Below are 26,800 nucleotides of genomic sequence, written 5' to 3'. Positions count from 1 at the left end.
GTGGGTAAGCACAGCAGCAAACAGCTGCCAGTCCAATTTATTATTCTATTTTTTTTTTAAGAAACAGCACAAAAGTAATCAAAAACAATTTTGGTAAAGAGGAGTGCAGGGACAGAGCCGGACCACCAAGCTTGCATAAATCTTGGCCCAGGAGAAGATGGCAACCCTTCCAGGCTGCAGCATGGCAGTGAAGCCAGGGGTCCCCGGTGGGTATTGGAGGATGGGGTAGAGAAAGGATTGATTCTCTCCAGCAATGCCTCAAAAGAATAAAGTATTCCATTCATGTAGGGGGCAAGCGTAAGGCAGCAGGAATCCCCTTCGCGATCAGAACAGCAAACTGGCAGAAGTCGCCCAGCTCTCCCGCACACGCTTACAAATGTCCCTCCCTGAAAAAAGCAGAGCTCGCTCCAGCGCCCAAGTATCAGGAGAGCCCAGCCATGAAAAGGCACTTCAGAGCAATGCATGTGCTTTGGTAGAGCGATGGGTGAAGGCACCCATGTCCCAGCGGAGTGGCTTCTGTTTAAAGCATTCAGTGCCCCTCGAGGAGCAACGATAGCCAGGTGGACAGCAGTGGCGTTTGTCAGAGCAGCAGGAGCCCTGCAGGGGGAGACAGAGAGGGAAAAATGTTAGGGTGATACAACTTCTTGTTTGCAAGCCTGCAGGACACTGAAAAGACAGTACTAGGATGATTATTGAGAAGTGGATTTTCTTTATTCATGTTTCTGCTCTGTCTCACACAGGCCTTTACTTGGACCCTCAAGGAGGGTGATGATCTTGAAAAACCCATCAATATTGGTGAACTGGTGGAAAGTGGAGCGGCAACCCAGCACCAACAAAGGGTCCATGGATTCTCGTTCTAATCCCCATCCTGCTCCCTTGCCAAGTCCTAGAAGGGCAAAACTGAGACTGGGGAGGAGGAAGCAGAGCCACCCCCTGGATTAGCTGTAAGTAAGAACTCAAGGCTGAGGTTGGTGGGGCAGCCCCATTTACCCTCATGGGCCAGCCTCCAGCAGTAAAGACAAGTAAGACCCATCTACGGATGGCCTCGGACTAGAGAAATATGTACAGTGGTGCCTCGCTAGACGAAATTAATTCGTTCCAGGACTCAATTCGTCCTACGAAAATTTCGTGTAGTGAGGCACCATTTCCCATAGGACCGCATTAAAAGTCAATTAATGCGTTTCTATGGGCTCCGGGGGCCTGGCGGCGGCAGCGGTACTTACTCTCTTGGCTCGGGGAAGGCAGGCAGGCACTTGTTCTCTTGCCTGCTTGCCTTCCCTGAGCCAAGAGAGGTGTGTGCCACCGCCTCGCCCGACAGAGCCGGCATTTGACAGGGCTTCCGAACCCCCGTCAGATGCAGGCTCTGTTGGGTGGGTGGGGGGAGAGGAACGAAGGAAGAGAAAGCAGCCCTTTCTCTTCCTTCCTTCCTCTCCCCCTGCCGCCGACAGCTCCCCCCCCCCCTGCCCGACACAGCACGGATCGGAGGAGAAGCCTCCTCTGATCTGCGCTGTGTGGGGCGGGGTGAGGGCAGGGCTTTCGGCAGCCGGCAAAAAGTCCCCACACCGGCACGCTCCGGCTCCGGCTGCCTCCTCCGATCCCTGGGCAGTGTGTTCGGGGGGGGGGGGGGGAAACGGAGGATCCTGCGCTCCCCCCCCCCACTGCCCGACACTGCGAGGATGGGACGAGGCTTCACCTCATCCGATCCCCGGGCAGTGTGTGTGTGGGAAAGCGGAGGATCCTGCGCTCCCCCGACACGGGCTTGCTAGGCGCCGTTGGAACGGCCGCTAGCAAGCCTGCTTTTGCGGGGGGGGGGAACACCCCCGCATCGGCGCACTTTGGCCCCGTCACCCGGAGCCGAAGCGCGCCGATGCGGGGACATCCCAGCCAGCGAAAACATCCCCGCAGCCCCGCAAAAGCAGGCTTGCTAGCCGCCGTTCCAACGGCGCCTAGCAAGCCTGCCCAGGTGAGGTGGCGGGAGCAGCGCCCGAAAGGGCTCCTTTCGGGCGCTGCTCCCGCCGCCCCCCCTCGCAACAGCAGGCTTGCTAGCCGCCGTTCCAATGGTGCAAGCCTGTGTCGGGCGGTGTGGGGGAGTGCAGGATCCTCCGCTTTCCCCCACCACACACTGCCCGGGATCGGACGAGGCTGGAGAAGCCTCCTCCCATCCCCGCCTTGTCGGGCAGTGGGGGGGGGGAAGCGGAGGATCCAAAAAGCCCCCGCCACGGACTGGTTTGGCGGTGGGGGGAAGAATCCACTTCTTCCCGCACTACAGCCTTTGTTCCGCTGGTCTCTGCCGGTTGCCCCTCACCGGCAGAGACCAGCGGAACACAAAGGGGAACGAGCTGCAGCGCAGGAAGAAGGCAAAGGCAGATCAGCTGAGAGGCGGTGACAGCTTTCAGCGCCTCTCAGCTGATCTTCCTTTGCCTTCTTCCTGTGCTGCAGCTTGTTCCCCTTTCGCTAGAGGAATGCCCTGTAGGTTTTGTGATCGGAGGTTTTTATGGCCACGCTTCGCAAGACGAAGCGGCCATAGAAAACCTAGTCTTGCGAGGCAACCTCCAATCGCAGAACCTTATATAGTGGAACATTCGTCTACCGAGGCACCACTGTATTTGTCAAAACCATAGTAACACGCTAACAATATATACTACAGTGGTGCCTTGCTAGACGAATTTATTTCGTTCCAGGACTCTATTCGTCCTATGGAAAATTCATCTAGCGAGGCGCGGTTTCCCATAGGAATGCACTGAAACTTTATCAATGCGTTCCTATGGGCTCCGGGGGAGTGGATAGTTCCGCCGCTCCCCCCCCCCCCCGCCTGACAGAGCCGGCGGGAGCTGCTTGCTGGGGCTTGTTAAGCAGCGCCCACTGCTCTTCAGATCCGTCTCTTGGCTCCGGGGGACGGAGTCGAAGATCGGTGGGTGCTGCTTGTCAACCCCGGCAAGCAGCGCCCGCCGATCTTCGGCTGTGTGACGGGCAGGGTGGGGGAAAGGCTTCCCCCCCCTTCACTGGTGGGGAGAGAGGAACGAAGGAAGAGAAAGGGCTGCTTTCTCTTCCTTCGTTCCTCTCCCCCCCCCCCGACAGAGCCGGCATCTGACGGGGGTTCGGAAGCCCTGTCTAGGCGGCCGGGGGGGTGGTGGTGGTGGAGGAACTGATCGTTCCTTCGCTCCCCCCCCCCCCGTTCCGCTGGTCTCTGCCGGTTGCCCCTCACTGCTCGCGGCAACCGGCAGAGACCAGCAGAACAGAAAGGGGAACCAGCTGCAGTGCGGAAAATCAGCTGATAGGTGCTGACAGCTCATCTTCCTTTGCCTTCTTCCCTTGCTACAGCGGACCCCTTTCGCTAGACGAATGCCTTTTGCAAATAGGTTTTTATGGCCACGCTTTGCAAGACGAAGTGGTGGCCATAGAAAACCTCCGATTGCAAAACCTATTCGTATAGTGAAAAATTTGTCTAACGGGGCATTCGTCTAGCGAGGCACCACTGTATAGTTTTGTAGTCTTAATTATAATTTATTGCTTTAACCACTTTTTAATAGGGTTTTTTAATGTAGGGTCGTACCTTGGTTTTTGGCTCCCAAACGTTGCAAACCCGGAAGTGACTGTTCTGGTTTGCAAACTATTTTTGGAAGCTGAACAGTCCCAACGGGGCTTCCAATTCAGAAGCCGCACTTTGGAAGTCGGACGGATTCCGTTCGACTGTATTTGCTTCCCCTCTTATTCCTCATTTATTTTAATTTACTATTTTAATTTACTATAATAATCTCAACTAAAGTATAAATATTAGCAAAGTAATACCCCCCCCCCCAAGAACAGGAGTAGCTTCATGGGGATGGGTGGGAGAAATGCCAAACAACAAGCAAAGCAAGACTCAAATCGCGTCATCCATAAAAAAGCATGAACGTCATTGCTGGTGCTGCAAAGTGGAAATTTTTCCAACGATTTATCGTAGATAACTTCACTGATTTGGATGCCAATTGGAAATGTGATACTGGCTGTTTTAAAAGGTGGTCGGTTTTTGTACCTTTGTTTAGTAAATACAAGTAAAATAAAAATAAATTTGAACAGGAATTTTTCTTTTGTTCAAAAGTTCCTAGAACACTCACATGGCTGATGAGGAAAATCCTAGGGATATAAGGGACTCCCAGCAACCGCAACCTGCCTGCCCGTCACACTCAAAGACACTTGAGAGTTGTAGTCCAGCAATGGCCACAATCCCCACCTGCTTTCTACCTTCGTGTTTCAATTCCCTTTAAGCCACTGATCCCGCTTCTCAGGATCTTTCAAACTAAGATAGCCACCCTCCCATAATCTCTGCTCAAAATCTAATCCAGTCGGCAACCCGCCAAACACACAAGTCCTCCCTGCTAACCAGTTTGAACCTGTAACCAACCCCAGCACAGCCACTGACCTTGTCGTAAGGGCAACAGGCCCATCCGCCTGAGCTGGACTTGCAGCAGGTCTGGTGGTCGTGGCAGTAGTGCTGATCACCGCACGACACATCCCGGCCGGACGTGGGGGCGCGCGAGGAACTCAGCAGGCTGCCTGCAGGTAGGAGCCTGGGCCAGAACTGCTTCTCGCACGTCTGAGCTGCCACGTTGCAGGTATAGCCTGAAGGGCAGCAGTGTTGGTGATCCTCGCAGCAAACAGCCTGCAGAAGCAGAGAGAGGAAAGCTTTGGTCCGCAAAGTCTGTCCTGATGCTGCAACATTTGGTGAACCCTCCTAGCCAGAGTTGCCCATATGTGAAAGAGGGTCTGCTTTTAACTGCTAAAAAGGATACAAGTTTCTGTTAACAAACGTTTCCCCAGTGGAAGAAGACCTGGCCGAATGCAGTGCAATGCACAAAAACAAGGGGGTGGAAAAAATGGAATGGCTGACGAGTTGAAATTTGTGCCTCTTTTTAAGAATTACTTGCACCCTGAGAAATCGCCGCTTTCTACAAGAACTCAAGCTTTTAGACCTTAAAGCTGTGGAGACAATGTTGGAAAACCTTGGGCGTGTTCTCAGGTTACTGGGAGACACACATTTATTTATTTACGGCCAGAACTAGCTTTTCCCAGAACAGCATTTAGGTTAGTTACGCGTACCTCAAAGTTCACAAAGGGTGCCTGAAAAGCACCCAACACCCTGCAGAAACGAAGCTTCTGCTTCTCTGACCAGCACCCCTGCACTCTCCAGGCTCTGCCTCCCCTCCCCACCTGCTCTATCTTTTTTCTGTGCTTTGTCCTGGTCACTGCCTCTGTCCCCAGCCCAAGCCGCTTGCCCCATTTCCTAATAGATCAGGGTCAAGTCCCACGTCACACAATGCGAGGCTGCCTGCCGCATGTCAGTCACCTAGTGCCCTGGCATGCTTTCGCTTCAGCATTCTGCGCTGGCATCTGGGCAGAGTTAAGTTTGTGCAAAACCCTGGCTGCACTCACGTTGGGCAGCTGACAGCAGCTCCACCCGCCTGAGACATCCCTGCAGCAGGTCTGCCCTTCCTCGCAGCTGGCTGTGTCATTGCATCGGACGCCACGGTTCTGAGACACAGCGGCAGGGCGCTTGGGGGCCCAAGGTAGAGAGTGCTGATTCGACTGGCAGGTGCTCCTGACTGGATCGCAAGTGTAGCCTTTGGGGCAGCAGTGGACATGGTCTGCGCAACAGACAGCCTGCAGGGGAGACAGATGAGAGATACAAGAATAAGAGCTGGCAAGATTTAACATCAAAAGATCGGAGACCAAAACGACCAAAAAAAAGTTTGAGAACCACTGGCCTCGGGTATCCTTGTGAATTCACAAGAGACAGAGAAAGAGGACCAGGATTTGAATCTGGGGCTTCCTGGGTCAGAGCTCAGTCCCTTATGCTGCACCAGCTCTTTAGGAGACGGCAACTACAAGGGCTGAACCCCAGGAACCGTTTTCCGAGCTGGGGGCATACTTGGGAAGCATCTTAAGAACACACAGGGATTGGCCAATGGGGATAAGGTGGGCCACACAGCAGGGTTCCTAAAGAGCAGGCATCCCCAAACTTCGGCCCTCCAGATGTTTTGGACTACAATTCCCATCATCCCTGACCACTGGTCCTCTTAGCTAGGGATCATGGGAGTTGTAGGCCAAAACATCTGGAGGGCCGCAGTTTGGGGATGCCTGCTAAAGAGGGTCCTCTTTTTAGAACCATTGCCTGCCACAAAGGCACATTTACAGCAGGGGAAGGATTCCCCTGTTTAAAAAGAGACGTGGGTTTTTCTTGAACTGCACAGAACAGCACCATCACTTTAGTATCACCCTCGATAGCAACTTGTCGGGGATTCTTCCGCCACCCCAGCTTACCTCTGCGAAAGGGCAGCATCCCCACTTGCCCGAGGCCAGCCGACAGCAAGTGTACCCGTCTGGGCAGCTCGTCTGGTCGTCACACTTGATGTCGTTCGCCTCCCTCGGCAGAATGAGAGTCGCCGAGACCTGCCGGGAAGGCCGTCCACTTTGGATGCAGGAGCTGTGTTCCATGTCACAGGTGAAACCCCCAGGGCAGCAATGCACGTGGTCAGAGCAGCAGACAGCCTGCAGAGGAAAGGAAGGAAAGATGAGGACTTGCTCCCCAAATCAACCCCTCTTTACCCGGAAGGAAAGTGCTGCCGCCATGGCACACACAAACATTTCAGGGATAAACCTGCCCGCTCGACGTACCTGTGGGAAAGGGCAGCACGCCCAGCCCTGCCCTCCGGTCGTGCAGCACGTCTGCCCGTCTGCGCAACTAAACTCATCGTCACATTTCGTGTTCCTGCTCAAAGAGGCCAGGCCAGCGATGGCCGGCTTCTTCTCCAGCCAAGGGATGCTGCCTCCATTCTTCGTGCAAGTGCCTTTCGACAAGTCGCACTGGTAGTTGGCGGGGCAGCAGTGGGAGCCATCCTTGCAGCAAATGGCCTGGGGAAGGGGGAGCAGAGGGGGTTGGGAAGGAACTTGTGAGCCAGGAAGGAATCGGGGACAGGATTTACAATCCCTGACTGTAAAACAGTGGCCGGGTCTCTGGTCTCGCCATTTCTTCAATGGGATTTTGTTTGGAGGCCCAAGTCAATGATGCTATGGGAATCAACGGAACAGACTACTCCTGTTCCATGTTGGCTTCAAATTACAGTCTGCTATTGTAGGTTTTCCAAAAGAGAGCATTGGGGGGGCTGCATTTAAATGCTGGGGGGAGGGGGGGCTGACCAGATGAGTTTTCTCCTCCATTGCTAATGACACCTCACATTTTCCTTCCAACTGCAGGAGTTGGTGCCCCAGGGATAGAGCAGTTGTTCAGGGGGTGTCCTAGATGGTAGGTAAGGGCAGAACAGTCCCTTCCCGATCCATCGGGATAACGTAATGAAATTATTACTAATCTGGCTAATCACCGGGCATCCCCAGCTGCCAAATGCAAAGCCAGAACCAAAGTAGATGGGATTGCAGCACATTAGGGAGCTGTTGCCATCCTGTAAAAAGTGGGAGAACCAATTTAAATGGGAAACACAGGGCTGGAAACTTCCCAACCCATATTTTACTTTCCCACATATCCCTCTTTCTCCAGGCGCTTTGGGCTTCGACACTGAAAAGGCCTGAGAAAGCAGAGAGGGAAAGGAGCCCAGGAGGGAGAAAGGAGGGATAGCTCAGTCGGTAGAGCACGAGACTCTTAATCTCAGGGTCGTGGGTTTGAGCACCACATTGGGCAAAAGATTCCTGCATTTCAGGGGGTTGGACTAGATGATCCTTGTGGTCCCTTCCAACTCTACAATTCTATGAAGTTCTATGAAGAAGGAAAGAAAGGGGCCTAGAAATATCACTGACAGCCCATAGGGCAAGTGTGAGAGATTGGAGAGGGGGAGACCGAATTTCACTGAACAAAAGCCAAAGCTGTTGTCTTTGCTGGGTAACAGCATTACTGTATACAATCTGCTGTTCACCCCACAAATGGGCTCCGCTTGTTCCCATTTTACAGACTGCAAAACTCTGGCCATGAGCACACTCCTAGCGCAGCCACGCTTGAACCCACTTCCATCTTTCCATTACACAGCCAAGACTTTTTGAGCACATGGGCCAGGGGGGCATTTGGCAGTGAGTGTTGATTTGGCCGGCCCAGGCAGAATCCCCAATTTTCAGGGCAGGGAGGAAGAAATGGGACCTGCCCCACCCTCCTCTCACCTCTGGCATGGGGCAGCAGCCCCACGCGCCCGATGACAGACGGCAGCAGGTGTGCCCTTCTGGGCATTCCGTGTGGGCATCACACGGCACTGCCATGCCCGCAGATCCCGCAGGAGGCGAACGTGGCTCTGCTTTCGCCAGCCATGGGATGCTTCTGCCGCCTTCGTCACAGGTCCCCGCGGCCATGTTGCATGTGTAGCCCTTTGGGCAGCAGTGGATGTGGTCTGGGCAGCAAACAGCCTGGAAAAGGACACGGAAGACTCTCAGGTTCATTCGTGGAGCAGTCGACACTGAGAGGGCACAAGGAGGCTGCCATCTAGCTCTGGTAGAAAGACCCTCCCAACCAGACCAGCTAGCAGACATCCTTTTCAACGTAGTGGTTCCTGAATATTTTCAGGCCAGCATCCTCTGGGTCCCACGGAAACTACAACTAATTCAAAATGCGGTTGCCAGGCTGGTGACTGGGAGCGGCCCACTGGGATCATATAACTAGTCCTAAAGAATCTTCAGTGGCTCCCAGTATGTTTCTGAGCACAATTCAAAGTGTTGGTGATGACCTTTAAAGCCTTTAATGGCTTCAGCCCAGTAAACCTGAAGGAGCATCTCCACCCCCATTTTTCAGTCCAGACACTAAGATCTAGCTCCGAGGGCCTTCTGCCGGTTCCCTCACTGCGAGAAGTGAGGTTACATGGAATCAGGCAGGGGGGGGGGCTTCTTGGTAGTGGCGCCCATCCTGTGGAACGCCCTCACATCAGATGTCAAGGAGATAAACAAATACGTGACTTTTAGAAGACACCTGAAGGCAGCCCTGTATAGGGAAATTTTAAATGTCTAATGTTTCACAATTTTTTGTGTGCTGTAAGCTGCCCAGAGTGGCTGGGGAAACCCAGCCAGATGGGTGCGGTATAAATTAATAATAAATAATGATGATGATGAATATGTTACCCCTGCCGTATAAAAACATTCAGAATAGCGGTTACTTACTAATGAACACAGCAAATAACACAGTAAAATTCAAAGCAGTAACCACCTGCTACACATTTATTCATAATCCAATAAAAACTACTTTGTTCAATTAGCTCAACAAAAATGGAGAAGCTGGTGTCATTTGGGTACCAGGTTCATCCAAGTCATTTACACCTCCAGCGCTCCCTGCCACCCCCTTGCCTCTTAGTGCCCCCCTAACACCAGGGGGCACTAATGCCCACTTTGGAAACCACGTTTTTAACAGCAGGTCTCGAGGACAAGGCCTGGTACCCTCCTTAGTCCCCGGATTTACAAATCAGTCCCCTGACAAAATCCATCTATTTAGCAGGAAGTTGAAAAGTGTCCCCGGATTCATTGGGGGGGGGGGGGAGAACTGGTAACCTTAAACTATAGGATCCGTCCCGCACACTATGACCACTTCCTGACCTGAATGAGTCAAAACCCTTGCCCCACAGCAGGAACAAAGGAAGTTGTCTTGGTCCACCTAGTTCAGGACTGACTGGTGGGATTTCAGAAGACTGAGCCTCGGACCATCTGCACCCGTCCCCTCATCCATCGCTCCTCTTACCTCTTCCAATGGGCAGCACCCCCATTCGCCTGGGCTCCGCGGGCAGCAGGTGTCCCCATCTGGGCAGGCGTGCTGCTCATCGCATTGGACAACACCGACTACAGGAAGGGGAGGGAAGGCACATCGGAATGAGAACCAAGAATGCCCAACTCAAGGCTGTTTTTGGCGGCCCTTGGCAACCTTTGACTCCCCCCTGACCCCCCCCCCCACTGTCTTGCCAAGGCTGGGTAAGTGAGGGAAGGAGGTGTGGTGTTATGGCAGAGTCCTAGTGTCTTCCTACCTCTTTTCCAAAGCCTAGTAGCACTTTCCTAGCTTTAGGAACGAGGTGGGAGGGCCAGAGCCCAGTGTGTTGTTTAGCCCATTTGAGGAAGGCAGCATGAGGGTTGGGGGGTGAGGAGTATCAAGTTTTAGTCTTGCTCCTTTAGGAGCAGAGGAAGTTATACGGCGTTGGAGCATTGGGCCAGTCTACACTGACTGGGAGCGGCTTGCCACTGTTTCAGACACAGGTTTCTCCCAGCCTTAACCTGGAGACGCCAGAAATTGAACCTGGGACCTTCTGCTTGCAAGGCAGATGCTCCTCCAATAAGCAGTAGCCCCTCTCCCAAAGTCACCGACATGGGCAGCCACCTGGTGCCCTCCTGAAGCAGCTGACCTACACCTCCCAACAACTTCTGACACCACAATGCTAGCTATCCCCGTAACGCATGCAGGCGTCAATTTTTGTCTCCCTGTTGGCACGCCTCCCTTGCTGCTTTGCAGAACACACACACACCCCTCCACCGAGTCCTGCCTCACCTGTTTGGCGGAGATCCGCAGCGAGGCGCGAAATGGGCCACGACCTCTGCGGGGTCATAGTGCATCGCGAGTGCTCCAGGTCGCACTTGGTGCCCTGCGGGCAGCAGTGCAGGCGGTCGCTGCAGCAGACAGCCTGGTAGGAGGAGAGGAAAGGTTGTGGGCATCAGATCCAGAACAGCTTGGGACGTAGGGTGGGCTGGACGACACCAGTTCATGCCAAACATTGCAACCCATGCTTCTGGTTTGAGGGCTGCATCTTTTCCATATCTTGTTGGTACGGGCAGCAAGCCCAGCAGACGAGCTAATTTGCAGAAAGGCTTCACGGAAAAGGGGGCCAACAGACACCCAAAGCTCCCTCAAAATGAATCAGGTGGGGGGGGTCAAGGTCCTCAAGACGCTGCCCTGGTGGATCTGCGTTGCTGGGAGTGGAGTAAGACTGGGCACTATATCGTCCAACATCCGTTTGAAGTCCATTTCATGATACTGGTTTCATAATTTTTGACCTGGAAATGTACTGCGAATCATGATGTGTGTGTATATGCTCTGTGCAAAAGTCACAATGCGGGGGAAACCATGAAGCCGGCCAATGCCTCTACAATGCTCCATCCTTACTCCAGACATTGTGATATATCAGTATTTTGCAAAGTTCAGCTTGTGATGAATTGCGATGTCGAAAGCCAGGTATCATCCAGCGCTAGAGTGGAGTACAAGCCTCAGGGAAGTGGGCAAGTGAAAGAGGGAGGTGATTTCTTGCTTCACCCCCACGGCCAAAATCCAATGTACAGTGGAACTTTGGTTCTCGAACAGCTTAGCTGACGAACAAATCAGCTCCGGAACACCAAAAACCCAGAAGTGTTCCGGTTTTCGAACGTTTTTCAGAAGCCGAACACCTGACACAGCTTCCGCTTGAGTGCAGGAAGCTCCTGCAGCCAATCAGAAGCAACCCCTTGGTTTTTGAACGGTTTCGGGATTGAGTTCAAGAACCAAGGTTCCACTGCATGTTGGTAAAAAAAAAAGAGCTGCCACAATTTGAATTTGGCCCCTTCCACGGAACCCACACAATCCCACCCAGTTGTCTTTCTGAATTTGATACTTACGTTGGGTAGGTGGCAGCAGCCATACTGGCCCGTGGGGATAATGCAGCAGGTGTCTGTATCCGGGCAGCTGGACTGATTACCTGGGCAGAGACTGTTCCCAGGTGAATCTGCAGAGGAGGTTCAGAGACAGGAATTTAAGGGGGTGGGATGTGCTGCCTAGTCAGAAGGGGAACGAAGAACTGCTGCACTGAACGGGCAGCAACTCCACCCCATCCTTCACTCCCCATTCCGTACCCAACAGAACCGCTCGCCTGCTCGCTGGGAACTTCTTCCGCAGAGGCTGCTCGCCAGAGGCTGCAAAGCATCGCGCATGTGGCAGGTCGCAAGTCGTGTTGTGTGGGCAGCAGTGGATCTTGTCTTCACAGCACAATGCCTTGGGAGAGAAAGAAGAGGGGAATGTTTGTTATATACAACTTGAAATTCTTTTATTACAGGCATCCCCAAACTTCGGCCCTCCAGATGTTTTGGACTTCAATTCCCATCTTCCCTGACCACTGGTCCTGTTAGCTAGGGATCATGGGAGTTGTAGGCCAAAACATCTGGAAGGCCGCAGTTTGGGGGTGCCTGTTTTATTATATCCTTGTCTAATTCTGTATATCCTTAAAGCTATTTTACCTTTTAATTGTAAATCAAATCGTGTGCGTTTCTGTTCTTGTTTTATTATGTCTCTGAGCTTAAAGCTGAAATGAAGTGATTTGGATTTGAAGAGAGGAATGTGGCAGCAAGCCCAAAATCCATTATTTCAATTGGTTTTATTTGAACTTTCATGTTGCTGTTACAGATTTGCTTTTCTTATGTGTTCATGGTACTTTCAATATTTAATTGTAAGCCACCCTGATCGTGTATCCCAAAGATTGTGCTTTTATTGTTGCCTTTTATACCCAAACAAGTTTCTTGTTTGAATTGGGCTCGGAAACGTACTGGGAGCCAATGAAGATCTTTCAGGACCGGTGTTATACGGTCTCGATGGCCACTCCCAGTCACCAGTCAAGCTGCCACAGTCTGTATTAATTGCAGTTTCCGAGTCACCTTCAAAGGTAGCCCCACGTAGAGCGCATTGCAGTAGTCCAAGCGGGAGATAACTAGAGCATGCACCACTCTGGCAAGACAGTCAGGGTCTCAGCCTAGGATACAGAATTAACCTGTGCCTTCAGGGACAGCTGTGAGTCCAACATGACTCCCAGGCTGCGCACCTGGTCCTTCAGGGGCACAGCTACCCCATTCAGGATCAGGGAGTCCTCCATACCAGCCCGGCCCCTGTCCCCCAAGAACAGTACTTTTGTCTTGTCAGGATTCAAACCTAAATCAAATCAATTAATACCTTGCTTTGGGGGGGGGCACTGTTCTCTGCAGCTTTTGCTTATACTGTACTAAGTGTTTTGTGAGCTGTGGAAGCATCTGCAGGGAAAGCACAGAACAGAACACTGGGTGGGGAATCCAGATCTCTCTTCACTTTAAAACCAAGTTTCTAGTCCCTTGGGCTGTACATATATGGTTGAAAGAGCACAAGAAACATGTTAAAACCTCAGAAACAAGAAAGGTGGCTGAGTGGGGTGTTAGGCCTTCAGTGTGGCTTGCGATTACAAGGAAACAAAAATGTACAAACACCCACAAAAGGACAAATTATGCAAATGAAAGATGCTTGTATCATTTATAGCTTCCTTGGCACTGATTTTTATAGGCTAGTGATGCCATGAGTCACCCAAAGCTGCTTGCTTCAGAAAAACCTGTTTGTTGTTGTTTTCTGCTACCTGGGCCGCTTGGGCAGATCAGGGAGAGAGTTGGAGGTTTTTAAGAAGAGGTTGGATGGCCATCTGCCATGGATGCTTGAGCTGAGATTCCTGCGTTGCAGGGGGTTGGACCAGATCACCCTAGGGGGTCCCTTCAAATTCCACAATTCCATCTGCCAGGCCCCCATACCTCGGGCATCGGGCAACACCCCCAGACTCCATCGGGCATCATACAACAAGTAGACTCGTTTGGGCATTCTGATTCCCCATCTGGACACTGAACGGCACCGACTCTGGCAGGAAAGGTTGGAACTAGAAGCCAAAAGCAACAGAAAATCCATTTTAAAAGTAAGTTATAGCTGATTTTCGAAAAGCCTGGCATTCTGGGAGGAAGACCCTGGGATAGTTTGATGACTCTTCTTACCAGGTTTTGCAGTTCATTGTCCCGGCTGTGACCACCCCTCTCCCCTTTCCACCACCCTGACCCGAGGTACCTTCACTCTGAGAGCAGGATTTCCCGTCAGGACTGCAGCGGGAGCCAAGGGGGCAGCAATAGTGGCCGCCAGCACAGGAGACGCCCTGTAAGAGAGGAGGCGAAAGTCAGGAAAAGGACATTTAGCACAAGAGATGGGGATGGTGATTGCAGGCTCGCCTTTGCCTGGCAGGATGAGTATTTTCTAAGGAGAGGTTCTGGGGACTCAAGTATGCCCATGAACAAGACAGGGAGGCAAGGCAGCTGTGTAGCTGGCTGCAGTCATTCAATGCCATAAGCTCTGAGGCTGCTTTCTTCCATCCCGTTCCAGGACTACAGTCAGCTCCCATCCCTTCCGTTTTTTTTTATTAAAGGTTTTTATTGAGTATCAATCTTTATACAATTAAACATAAACAATAAGCAAATAATCTATAAACCAATGAACATAAATAAATAATAATCCGTAATAGTAATAACAATAAATAATAACGATTAAAAAAATCAAAAAATTCACCAAATACCAATCACCCCCCGCCACCTTCCCCCCTCCTCCACAAACTTCCCTCCTTTGTTTACTCGACTTCTGTTTTCACTTCAACTCCAATTTTGTCTTTCCTATATTCCTCTATCTCTCTTGTCTTATATCTCCACTCTTTATTTTTTGTATCCCTTCATATCTTTTTATTCTAAGCATGTGAGCATGCCCTCTTTTAAATAATATTTTTATATAATCTTTTAAATAATATTTTCTAATATATATTTTATATATTTTTATATATATTTTATATATTCATTGTAACATTCCCATTCGCTTCTTAGTTTTTGTTTCGGTTGATTTCTCAAAGCTGCTGTCAGCTTGGCCATTAATAAATACTCACTAAGTTTGTTTATCCACTCTTCTTTTGTTGGTGTTTTGGATGTCTTCCAATATGTAGCTATTAGAACCCTGGCTGCTGTGCACGCATACAAAAACACTGTCTTATTCTTTTGGGGAATCTCTTCACTTAATAAACCTAATAGGTAGATCTCTGGTTTTTTCTTTATCGATTTTTTCATCATTTTCTTTAATTCTTCATGAATCATTAACCAAAACTTTTTTATTTCTTGACAAGTCCACCACATATGTATAAATGTGCCAGGTTCCCCATTGCATCTCCAGCACAAATTATTTTTTAATTTATATACTTTGGCCAACTTTACAGGTGTTAAATACCACCTATGATACATTTTGATTAACATTTTCTTTTATATTATAAGAAGCCGTAAATCTTATATCCTGCTTCCACAATTTCTCCCATTGGTCAATTTGTATTATCTGACCGAGATCCTGGGACCATATAATCATTGATTCTGTCGTATTTTCTTGAAATAAATCCCACCCCAGTAGGAGATTATATGTTCTGGATAGCAGATTACTTTTATTTTGAATGACTTCTCCCTTCCTTCTGTGCTCCTTGCTCCACAGTGTTCAGGTTAAGTGGAGATCACAAGGTCGATTAAGAAGGCTGGCGTCTCACCTACTCAGAGGAGAGATTGACTGAAAAATCTTGCAGTCGTGGCTAGGGATAGGAAAAGAATCCGGAGAGGTTTCTGCTTCCTTCACAGCTAAAAAGCACCCTACCCACAAACTCTGGCAGAAACCTTTCTTCTCCTTTTTAACCACCCAGTTAGGAGCAGGGTCCAAATGGAAAGAGAGATCTATTAAGTGTTAGAATATCTGTTCTGAGATTTATTTCAGCACAGAGCACAAAAGGGAAGGAGGCAGGCTGAGACTACAAGGTGTGGGACACAGAGGCTGAAACTTTCCCTTTTGGCTATCCCAAAACAGTCCTGGAGAAATACCTGCACCTTACAGGAACACCCTCCCCTGTTCTCTTCTGCTTCTCACCTCTTTCCAGGGGCAGCAGGCCAAGTCATTATCTGGAGTACGCAGGCAGGAGTAGTCCACCGGGCACACACGGCCGTCTAAGCACACAACACCAGAGGGCTCTGCCACCTGGAGAAGAGAGTTGTCTTGCGGAGGGAACATGCGCAGGGAGGCAGCTGTGAACTGAAAACAGAAAGAGGAAGTGGGAAAGCAGGAAGCAGATCTGGCCCCGTGCAGATACCCACCCAGACCCACAGCTGGAGGAAACAGCTGATACAAAGCTGGGGGGGGGGGAATGTGTCACGTAGCTCAGTCAGATCTCAGGGTCGTGGGTTTGAGCCCCACACGGGGCTAAAGATTCCTGCATTGCAGGGGGTTGGACTAGATGAGTATCAAGGTCCCTTCCAAATCTACGATTCCATGATTCTAGGCTTCTACTCGGTGTTAGAAACTCAGATATACAGTATAAGCTTGGCGCCAAATGGCTCCTTAAATGAAGGCTGCGTTCACCAAATCGGAACGTCTTGTTGGAATAGGAATATAGGAATATATGAGAACTGTCCCCTGGATCAAGTGACTTTTCTTCTGTAAGTTCTCAAAGTTCTTAACCTAAGCTGAAGGTTGTCATCTGAACTAGCCAGGTGTTTAACTGAGAACCAGTCAGTCCATTGTTTGAAAAAATGAGACTTTAGAGCCCCAAAACGGCAACTGGACATTCCGTTTTGGCGTCTGCAACCTTGGTTTAAGGAGCTATTTGGCGCCTAGATAATATCTGAGATTCTAACACTGCCAACAGCCCTACCCTCCATAAATTTGTCTAATCTTATTTTAAATCCCCCCAGGCTGGTGGTGGTGATTACTACCTCATGGGGGAAGGGTGTTATATATATGCGCAGAAGTGTACACAGAGGTTCAGGGTGGTATAGACTGGTGGAACACTGTTCTATTCTGATCTATTCAGATGTGCTATTTGTGCCCATGTGCCACAGACAGGTGGGGTGAGCCCGAACAGCAAGCTCAGTTCCGCTGCCAAGTAAGTGGCAGGGGGCCATTTGACTTGTGGACTTTGACCTGCAGCTAGTGTTAGAAACTGGTACAGAAAAGCTAGGAGCCAAATGGCTCCTGGGACCTGGGTCACAGGCGCCAAAACAGAATGTCTAGTCGCTATTTGGGGGAGCGGGTTGTCGGCAACACTTTTTATTTATTATTTGGGTAAGCATGAACTAATAATTCACATAAGAGACACCTTGTTAATATCACATTTTTATCAGAAATTGTTAATACATGTTTAATTTGGTGTTTACAAAAAAAAATTGGTACCATACTTCAGTTTTCAAAACACTCTACAATTGCTTAACATATTGTCTATCCTTAACATGTACTTCAAGGCTTCAAAGCACATACATTTCAGCAATCCTTGTGTGTCAGCCAGGCGCAAAAAAATGGCACCCAGACTTTTTGAGGCACTCGCAAATGGAGAATCTTTAGGCGCAAAATGCACCTGGCGCCCTGCTAATTTCGAACCCTGCCTTCAACTCATGGAGAGGGAGAGGGAAATACAGTACAGTGGTACCTCGGTTTACGAACACCTCGGTTTACGAACACCTCGGTTTACGAACTATCCTAACCCGGAAGTTAGTAAACCGAGGTGCCGGAGGTCTACTGAGCGTCCGATGCCTTCGGGGAGGCCGGGCCTTCGCTCCGATGCCTCCTGGAGGCCCGCAGCGAAGGCCCGGCCTCCCCGAAGGCATCGGAGCAAAGGCGAAACCTCCCCAAAGGCATCGGAGCGTCGGATACCTTCGGGGAGGCTGGGCTTCACTCCGATGCCTTTGCGGAGGCCGGGGAGCGTTTCCGTGACTGGGCTGCAGTCACGAAAGTGCTCCCCGGCCTCCGCAAAGACATCAGAGCGAAGTCCCGGCTCCGATGCCTTCCGGAGGCTGGGGCTTTGCTCCGATGCCTTTGCGGAGGCCGGGGACCGCTTTCGCGGCTGCAGCCCAGTCGCGGAAACGCTCCCCGGCCTCCGCGAAGGCATCGGAGCAAAGCGGTTAATCCGTTCTAGGGGGTGTTTTTCCTTGTCTAGAACGGATTAATCAACTTCCCATTACTTTCAATGGGAAAGTTCACTTCGGTTTACAAACACTTCGGTTTATGAACAGACTTCTGGAACCAATTGTGTTCGTAAACCGAGGTTCCACTGTGGTGAAACAGGAGGGTAGAGCTTAGCACGTTCGTTCCTGCTCATATGTGGGGTACGGATTTTATTTCTATTAAAAATATAAGCTTTGGGAATACTTGTTTTTCCTTTTTGGGGCTTTTTTATGCTTCCTTCCGTGTTTTAAATTTGTATTTATACACACCTTTGTGCCCCATTCTGGAATCTCTTTGATGTCCAGAAGTACTTTAAATAAACCATTGTTTTAAAAGGGTGCATTTAATGGAAGCGGGGAAACAGCTCTGCCTTTACGAAGTTGGGAGAGCTACAAATACTTGGCTTTTCACATACTTGTGCAAGGTGCAAATCTGGTTCTCACCTGAGTCTGGTCACAGCAGGAATATCCATCTTCTCCAGAAAGTTTGCAACAAATGGAGAATCCCTTACAGCTATGGCCATCGGGGCACTGCAGAGAAGAAGCTGTCCCTCCGAGCACCAGGCATACAAACAGCTGTACCCACCCCATCTTGGCCAAGAACCTGAAAAGAGAACGATGGAGAAAAGGACAGGCATTGGTTAATTACAGGCAAGTCAATGTCTTCCTACTACAGCACTGTGAAATGTAACCTTTAACTATCTGTGGCTTTTTAGAAGTGGGTGGGATGTTTCTAATGTATTCCTCTTTCTGCTTGGTTTTAATGTATGTACTGGGGATTTCTGTCTGTTTGGTTGCAAGTTGTTTTGGCGACAAAGCAGGCTGGCAATAAATCACATGGCGCCAGCGAAGTTAACTCTTTATTCAAGGAAACAAGGTGGACTTAGCAGACAAGGCTTAGTGGGCCCAGTGACTCGTCCTAGTAGATCTTGCCCCTGTGATGCAAGTGTGGGGGTCTGAAGGTCCCTCTGCCTTCCCACTGTTGCCTAAGTCTCCTCCTCCCCTGGATCCAAGCAATCGGAGGCTCCTTCATCTTGCATGTCCTTGCTTCTCCCTCTTCAGACCTGATCCTGGGAGACCAGGGAGGGGAGCTGGTCACAGCAGGAAGGGAGGGTGGACAACAGCCTGGCTTTCTCACCAGCCTGACTTATCTCTGCCTCTTGGCCTCCACTGCTTCAGCGTCTGCCCTCGAGTCTGGACTTCTCTCTGCCACAGACTTCCCCCCCCCCCCGCTTCCAAAACCCTGTTGTCTCTTCAGCTTCCAACACTTCCTCCTCCCCGTCTTCTCCCTCTTACCACTCATGGTCGTCCCACCCCCCACCCGCAGGCTCTGAGCCTTCTTCCCCCATGATATCTGGGTTGCCTGGGCAAGATAAAGTGACTGACAAATTTAATTAATAATAATAAATGCCAAGAAGCAGACCCAAGCATAAATGAGAACATGTGCATCAAAAACCTGACTCAGAACTCTGACCTACTGGAGTATCATGTGACTCAGCTGCGCCATCAGCTGACTTAACTGACCCTCGTGTGACTCAGTCATTTTGTACAACAGCATCATGTGAGCAAGCTCTGGGTGTGAACAGAACCGATAATGGGAAGTCCTAGTCAACGCTGCATTGCGCCAAAGAGTTGCCGGCTGCAGGCTAGAAGGAAAGGTCTGGGCGGTTGTCACTGAGCTCCCAACGCTGCCCAAGAAGTCTTCAAAGCAAGCAAGGCCAACCCTACCATTAGGCAGAATGAGGTTATGACCTCAGGCAACAGATGGCATGGGGCAGGGTGCAGCGATGAGGTGTTGGGAGCAGGGTGGATAAAAATCAATGATTAAAAAAAGAGAGATTTTTTTTAAAAATTAAATCAATTATTATTAAAAAAAATAAAATGCTTTTCGAGGAAAAACCTTTCTAAAGATAGTTTTCTATTTAAGTTACATTATAGTCCAAGGGCTATTCATCAGGAAATAAGGATTTGTTTTGAGCTTTTCATGTACTAAAACTCAGTCTAATTTTTAAAAAATTGTTTAACCACATCAGTTAACAAACATGGTTACATATGCTATAATGTTATTGTTTTAGTTAAATAAAGTGTTATTAAGGAAATGATTATTTTTCTCCTTTAAATAAAGTGTTATTAAGTTAAATAAAGTGTTATTAAGGAAATGATTATTTTTCTCCTTCCAATAAAGTACAGCAGAAAAGTTGTCCAAATATAAACAGTTAACTTATTATACCTCACAATAACTTCACAATTATCTGTCTATGTATTTCTAATAGTATAACCAAATCGGCAACTTTTGATATACTGTAAAAACTACTCTGAAAATTTATTATTCCAAAAATGAAACCTTTATCTGGTTGTAAATATGAAGATTATACCAGCAAGGATGAGTCTTTCTGTAAAAAAGATGATTTAAATCAAGTCTTACTGACTAGTGCTTTAAATTGTGATTTAAATCGATTTGATTTAAATCAAATCCACCCTGGTTGGGAGTACAGAGCTGTGTGTACCACATGGCCAACGCTGTGTACCTCCTGAGCTAGCCAAGTGCCCTCAGGTGAGAAGCTCCTTTCCAGCTAACTACTGCACATAGATTTAATTTATTACATTTACAGTGGTACCTTGGGTTACAGATGCTTCAGGTTACAGACTCCACTAACCCAGAAATAGTACCTCAGGTTAAGAACTTTGCTTCAGGATGAGAACAGAAATTGTGCGGCAGCAGCAGGAGGCCCCATTAGCTAAAGTGGTACCTCAGGTTAAGAACAGTTTCAGGTTAAGAACGGGCCTCCAGAACAAATTAAGTTCTTCACCTGAGGTACCACTGTATATCCCACCAAGGAGCTCAAGGTGGCCAACTTGGGTCTCCCCACTTCACCCTCACAACAACCCTGAGAGGTAGGTTGGCTGAGGAAGAGTGTGGCCCAAGGTCAGCCGATGAGCTTCATTGCCGAGTGCAGATTTGAACCCTGGTCTCCCAGGCCCTAGTCCAACAGCCTGACCACTACACCACACCGGAACAGCGCAGGGCATGGGGATGTCTGCTTACCCTTCACCTCAGGCAGCAAAATACATTGGGCTAGACCAGTAGCCACAACTACCGCAGTATGTGGTAGCCATAACTACCACAGCTATCTAGCATCAGAAAATATGAATCCTATCCCCAGTCCCTCTTCAGAAAAAGCATTGCTATGCTGCTGTTTTAATTTTTTTTAAAAAAACAACTTTGTATTTTATGGCACTGTTTGAATTCTGTATTTGCTGTCCAGCCTCTTGGGGATCCTTGGCTGAAAGGTAGCATGACTGCAGGGGGTTGGACTAGATGAACCTTGGGGTCCCTTCCAAACTCTAGAAATCTATGACATAATATGCAATATCTACCCCATACTGAGTTTTAGAAAGGCTCTGCCTGCCTAAAAGCAAGTGCCTCTTGTATAGTATAGAGGTCGCTGGCCTGGTTTGGGGGCTTGGGGTGTGTGCGTAGCTGGGTCTGCTGCTGCCTTGTTCTGCAGCACGTTCTCATCTCTTTATTGCTGCAGAAGTCCAAAACAGAGCCAAATTGGCAGCCACAATAAGGAACTGAAATTTATGTGTCCGTGCAACCGAAACGGAAACTTTTGGTCTGCAGCTTCTGTGACTGACTCACACACACACACCCCACACACAGAGAGAGACTTAGACTTGATACAAAACTTTCATGAAACAAAACTTTCAGTGAGGAAGCAAAGGAGGCAGAACAAGCAGATTCCATAAAATGCATGAGCTAGAGAGAAATCAAGGCGCTAACTTTCGAGTTAGAAAGCACAGCATCTGAATTGACATGGGTTTCGCCTGAACCTAAGCCCGCTCTGCACTCCAGTTCCAAACTCAGCTTCTACCCTTTCCAGCCTATAAAATGAACTTAGCCCCCCAGGAATACAAAATCACAGTTCCTACCTCTATCCTCCGATTCAGCTGATGCTGGCTCAGAGGTTCGTTTACCCACAAAAAGGAGTCGCCCGCAATAAAGCAGGAAGACCATTCCTTTCCCCAGAATCAGTAGTTTAGGAATTATAGAATTACTGTAGGTGTTAAGTCTGCAATTTACAGATCTAAAGATTTTTCAGATCAGCTTGCTAGCAGCAGGAGCCAATTAGCCAAAGGAACAACTAAGGTACTTTGCTAAACCTGAAGACAGCTCATATCTAAAGTCTGCACAATGCAAGACCGCAGATTTGAGCATGCACTTCAATCTGGAGTAGCCAATCCAGACCAGCCAAGCTTCATATTCATCATGGTGGGACACCCCGATCTCTTGGCTTCAGAAATCTGATGGGGTTTGCAAGAGAAGCCTGGTTTCTTCAGCAGTTGCTCCATAAATGAGTCATGATATAAGGCTAGGAGTTGTAACTCCCACCAGCCAAGTTCAACAAGAGCTGGAGGTCTAGCCCCCCCCCCATCCAGCTACAGAGGAACAGAAAGGATGAGAGAAAGAGAATTCAGAACCAGCTGCCCTTGATGAGGCTGAACCTAGTTCCTTCTTTGCAATTACTAGTTCCCCAATTCATCTGAAGCTGCTGATGAATGGTTTTAAATACATGTTCATCATGTGGCACCCTGAAACAGGGTAATCAAAATCAAATATGCATGTGCAAAAATCTTTTTGTCCATTTGCAAGAAACTTGCAACTGTGGCGCAGGCCCTCCTTCCCCAATCTATTCCACCCAAGTTATACCGTAATGACAAATGAAAGCTGTTGGGATGCTGCACTTCCAAACAGCCACTGTGAAGAGGCAGATTGCTTGGATAACATGATGCCCAGGGATGTGGCAGTAGTGGCGCTGTGGTCTAAACCACTGAGCCTCTTGGGCTTGCCGATCGGAAGGTCGGCAGTTCGAATCCACTCAGCGGTGGTGAGCTCCCATTGCTCTATCCCAGCTCCTGCCAGTCTAGCAGTTCAAAAGCACGCCAGTGCAAGTAGATAAATAGGTACCGCTGTGGCAGGAAGGCAAACAGTGTTTCCGTGCGCTCTGGTTTCCGTCACGGTGTCCCGTTGTGCCAGAAGTGGTTTAGTCCTGCTGGCCACATGACCTGGTAAAGCTGTCTGTGGACAAACGCCAGCTCCCTTGGACTGAAAGCGAGATGAGCACTGCAACCCCAGAGTGGCCTTTGACTGGACTTAACCGCCTAGGGGTCCTTTACCTTTTATGTGAAAATAAATATGAGCAGAAACGGGCAGGTCAGATCTTTCTCAAAAAAATGTCCCGTTGATCTGACTTGTACTTTTTTTTGGCCATCACACACTCACAGAATCAGTCCCTGAAAAAGGAGTCACGGAAACCTGTGGCAGTGCAGTCACTGGGGTGCAGCTAAAAAATGGGAGGAAATTCAGGCTTAAAGGTGGCTTATTGACCTGCACCAATGTGAACAGACACACTCCCTCCGGCTCTATAGCCCTAGGCTTCTCTTGCAAAGCACAGAGAGCTGGTGCCTCTAAATATTACTAAGAAACAGTAAAGAAACCGCCCTCCTTCCTGAACCTGATGTGCCCCTTTCTCCTGTCCGCCTCCCCCCCCCCCCCCGCCCGCCAGCAACACAAGTAAAAAGCCAATCCTTGTGGAGGCAAGTTTCCCTACTTCTCAGAAATCACAACAGAAAGATGATCCAACTAGAACAGGCATCCCAAAACTTCGGCCCTCCAGATGTTTTGGACTACAATTCCCATCTTCCCCGACCACTGATCCTGTTAGCTAGGGATCATGGGAGTTGTAGGCCAAAACATCTGGAGGGCCGCAGTTTGGGGATGCCTTAACTAGAGTATGGATCTACACAAACTGCATAAGTCATGTGCAGGCAAGGCATGTCAAAGCAATGTACATGGATGGATCAAATATCTGTTTGTTTTATCTGTTGATTTTTCCAGCAAATCCCTTGTCCTCTAGATACTCACCCCTCTTGTTGAGTAAACTTGTCTCCGTGTCTACAACCACTCCTAAGTATCAGGACGTTACACTTAAGAAACATGTACTGTATCATGCAGCTACACCAAGCCAAGAAGCTCAGATTGGCTGCAGCTTATTCATTTTTGCCTCGTTCTTCAACCCCAAAGTATTCCTGGCGAACAGGCCTAAGAATGACAACTACTGATTTGCCCCAAGATTTATAAAACAGCAGAACAGTAAAAAGAAAGAAAGAAAGAAAGCAGGGACTTAAGTAAACAACATCCAAAAAAAATCCTGGGCAAACAAAAAGGACTCCACCTGGAGCCAAAGAGATAACAAAGTCAAAGTTTTATCCCTGAGGAGGTGAGCAAACGTTGCAGACAAGGGAGACCTAGTACAGATAAGGTGGGCCTCTGGGGAAGATCTCAACAACTGGGCATGTTCATGTGGAAGGAAATGGTCTTTAAAGTCCACTGGCCCCAAGCCAAATAAGGTTTAAACAGTGTTAAAAATTAGCCAAGCACATTTTGCACCTAGCTTTTGACCACTTGCGACCAAGTGAAGATACCTGGGCGCCAAGAAGACCTCTGAGGTCCCCATCCTCTGGAGGTACTCTGCCTGGGGATCATTGGATCTGGACTGTTTTCACAACACATCCTGTATAACTCTATCAGATATATTTTACCAGAATGAATTTTTGGAACCTGCCTGAGCAGGAGCAGTCACCTTTAAGAAAAATAAGTCACAATATCCCTGGATCAAGCAACTTTTCTTCTTTTAAGTTCTCAAAGCTCTTAACCTAGCTCATGGTTGTTATCTGAACTAGCTGGGTGTTTGAGAATCAATCAGTCAGTCCCTCGTTTGAAAAAATAAAGACTGTAGAGCCATCTTACTGCAAAATGGTGACTAGATATTCCGTTTTGGTGACTGCAACCTCAGTTTAAGGATCCATTTGGTGCCTACCTTATATATCAGCGTTTCTAACACTGGCTTAAAAGTGTCAGGATTAGCACCAGGTAGCAAACACCGTGCTTCACCCGGTACAATACATGAACAGTCCCACTCTCTCCAGCAGACCTCCAGAAATTTTGAAATACAGTCATACCTTGACATCCGAACAATTCGACTTCCGAAGTCGACAACCTCGAAGTCTTTTCGCCGTGCGCACCAATTGTGCTTCGCGCATGTGCAGAAGCGGTGCTTCGACAACCAAAGACTCCGACTTACGAAGACAGCTGCGGAACAGATTGTCTTCGTAAGTCGAGGTACCACTGTACAGCTTAGCTTCTCAACATCTGAAGGGACCAGGTTGGGGAAAGCTGCCTTCGAGGAACTCATGCATTCATAGCCAAGCCAGTCCTACAGAAAAGTTATGGGGTGTAGTAACTGTTTGTGCATATTCCGCTGCAACGGCACAGTCACAAGAATCCCAGGGCATCGTGAGTTTGCCTGCGATGGGTGTGAGACCACTATCCATCCGACAACCATTATGCTCTCTGTGCAAAACAGCCTCCATGTGAGAAAATGAACAGGTTTCCCCTTTAGAAGCACACAGGAAGCTCCCCATTCAGCCGAATACTGCCTACCCCAAGCGACAGCAGCTTTCCAGGGTTTCACAATAGGCGACTCCCTGCCAGAGCTGGGGATGCCAGGGATTCAACTTGGAAACTTCTGCATGCAAAACTGAAGGCTGATGCCAGACTAATGGCCTTGCCCTGTCTGCTTGAGATCTCAGCACAGGCACACTTACAGAACAAGAGGCGAAACACAGAACTCACAATGATCCAAACTCAGTAAGCAGAGAACACAAATTGACTTCAACCAGAAGAGAGCACACACACTGATTTTTGGATTCAGTTTGTGAGGAAGTAAAAACCGAGTTGAGAAAAGGAACTGCAACATAGTCTCTTGTACAATAACCGCAGGAAGCCATAAACAGAGGCAGGGCAGCGACCTTCAGGGCGTAGGTTTTGAGGTCAACCAAAAAGAATCACAGAACTGTAGAGTTGGAAGGGATTCCCGAGGGTCATCTAGTCCAACCCCCTGTAATGCAGGAATAATGTGCACGCGCGGGGGTGGTGGTGTTGTGCATCACAGAACTCTTCAACAGCTGCAAAGAAAAGGCCACTCTACCCCAGCTATACAGAGCACAGTGCAGCTGTTTTTAACCACTTTGAGTGTAAGAACCAGGCGTGGCAACCAGCCCCACCTGACACAGCTCAGAATGATTGCTGCTGTTATTTATTTAGCAGAAAAAAACCTCCTCTGGGGCTGACCCCTGGCTTTCAAAGCCATTGTCAGAACTGATGGTGCAGGACATAACTATCGTTTGATTGGCACCGAAAATAGATCCCAGGGTCAAACACTGCTCGTCACCCGAGGATCACAGGGCGGTTTACAATAGAAAAACACAAAAACACACACGGTAACTTACCGGTAGTAACAGACCAAGCTTAATTCCACCAACCACACCCCCTCCCCGTTTAAAAGCCCATAGACTCTTTAATTAGCCAAGGGCCTGGGAGAAGAGGAATGTTTCTTCCTGGAGTCTAAAGATACCGGTATGTAATGAGGGCACCTGGTGAGCTTCTCTGCAATATATCCTGCAAGGCGAGGAAGAAGGCGCACGACAGAAATGCTCAGTTTCCAATTAATCCGGGGAGTGGGAGGTGAAAGGAAAGGGGAAAAGAGAGAGAACAACGATGTAAACAACGCAAACGAGTTCCGCTGTTTGAGATCAGACCAAAGCTTGCATTGAGCCTAGTATTCCGTCTTCAACAGGGGTCAGCCTGACTGCTCACAGGAAGCAAGGCTGAAAAAGCCAGCTCTCCCTTCCTGTATACTCACTCCCCAACCTCTTGCATGCGCAGCTGATAATAACCCTGGGGTGGGGACCCTTCTGCTGTTGCAGCAGGATCCCCCAAGGCACCAGGGCTGCCCAAATAAACTCACCCTTTGCACCAGCTTCGCCCCGCAATAAGACTGGCGCGGCAGGACCTTCACTAGCTGGTTCCTTCCAGCCCGAAAAGCAAAACCCCGGGTGCAAGGCCACGCCTCCGGCTCTCCATGGAATTGGCCGAGCCGCTGTCCCTGCAATCTGTTTGGCCGCTTTTCCTTCCTTTCCCCCTTTTTGGTTG

The 26,800-nt window shown here is 49.1% G+C and overlaps 1 protein-coding gene across 2 annotated transcripts; it reads right to left on the bottom strand.

Annotated features, from left to right (window-relative positions):
* On the bottom strand, positions 1–26,800 carry GRN (granulin precursor). Of its 2 annotated transcripts, none has more exons than XM_035134993.2 (15): positions 26,616–26,800; positions 18,190–18,349; positions 15,680–15,841; positions 13,814–13,898; positions 13,510–13,631; positions 11,824–11,962; positions 11,590–11,696; positions 10,493–10,625; positions 9,698–9,795; positions 8,143–8,382; positions 6,655–6,891; positions 6,301–6,528; positions 5,413–5,640; positions 4,403–4,642; positions 1–597 (listed from the first exon to the last, which is right to left on the bottom strand). In XM_035134993.2, exons 2-15 carry the CDS (start codon positions 18,334–18,336, stop codon positions 451–453), a joined length of 2,313 nt encoding a protein of 770 aa, XP_034990884.2. In that variant the 5' UTR covers positions 18,337–18,349; positions 26,616–26,800; the 3' UTR covers positions 1–450. The 2 variants fall into 2 exon arrangements, with proteins under 2 accessions (XP_034990884.2, XP_034990885.2); XM_035134994.2 differs by lacking the exon at positions 26,616–26,800 and adding an exon at positions 21,679–21,935.

The sequence above is a fragment of the Zootoca vivipara genome, chromosome 13, assembly GCF_963506605.1.
Source record: "Zootoca vivipara chromosome 13, rZooViv1.1, whole genome shotgun sequence".
Taxonomy (NCBI): Eukaryota; Metazoa; Chordata; class Lepidosauria; order Squamata; family Lacertidae; genus Zootoca; species Zootoca vivipara.
This window is presented reverse-complemented; position numbering and strand designations above follow the sequence as displayed.

Coding starts and splice junctions, on each gene's coding strand:
- GRN (XM_035134993.2), bottom strand. CDS start 18,336: ATGGGGTGGGTACAGCTGTTTGTATGCCTGGTGCTCGGAGGGACAGCT. Junction 15,842..18,189: donor CCTGCTGTGACCAGACTCAG/GTGAGAACCAGA, acceptor TTCTGTTTTCAG/TTCACAGCTGCCTCCCTGCG. Junction 8,383..9,697: donor GGTGCTGCCCATTGGAAGAG/GTAAGAGGAGCG, acceptor GTCCTTTTCCAG/GCTGTTTGCTGCCCAGACCA.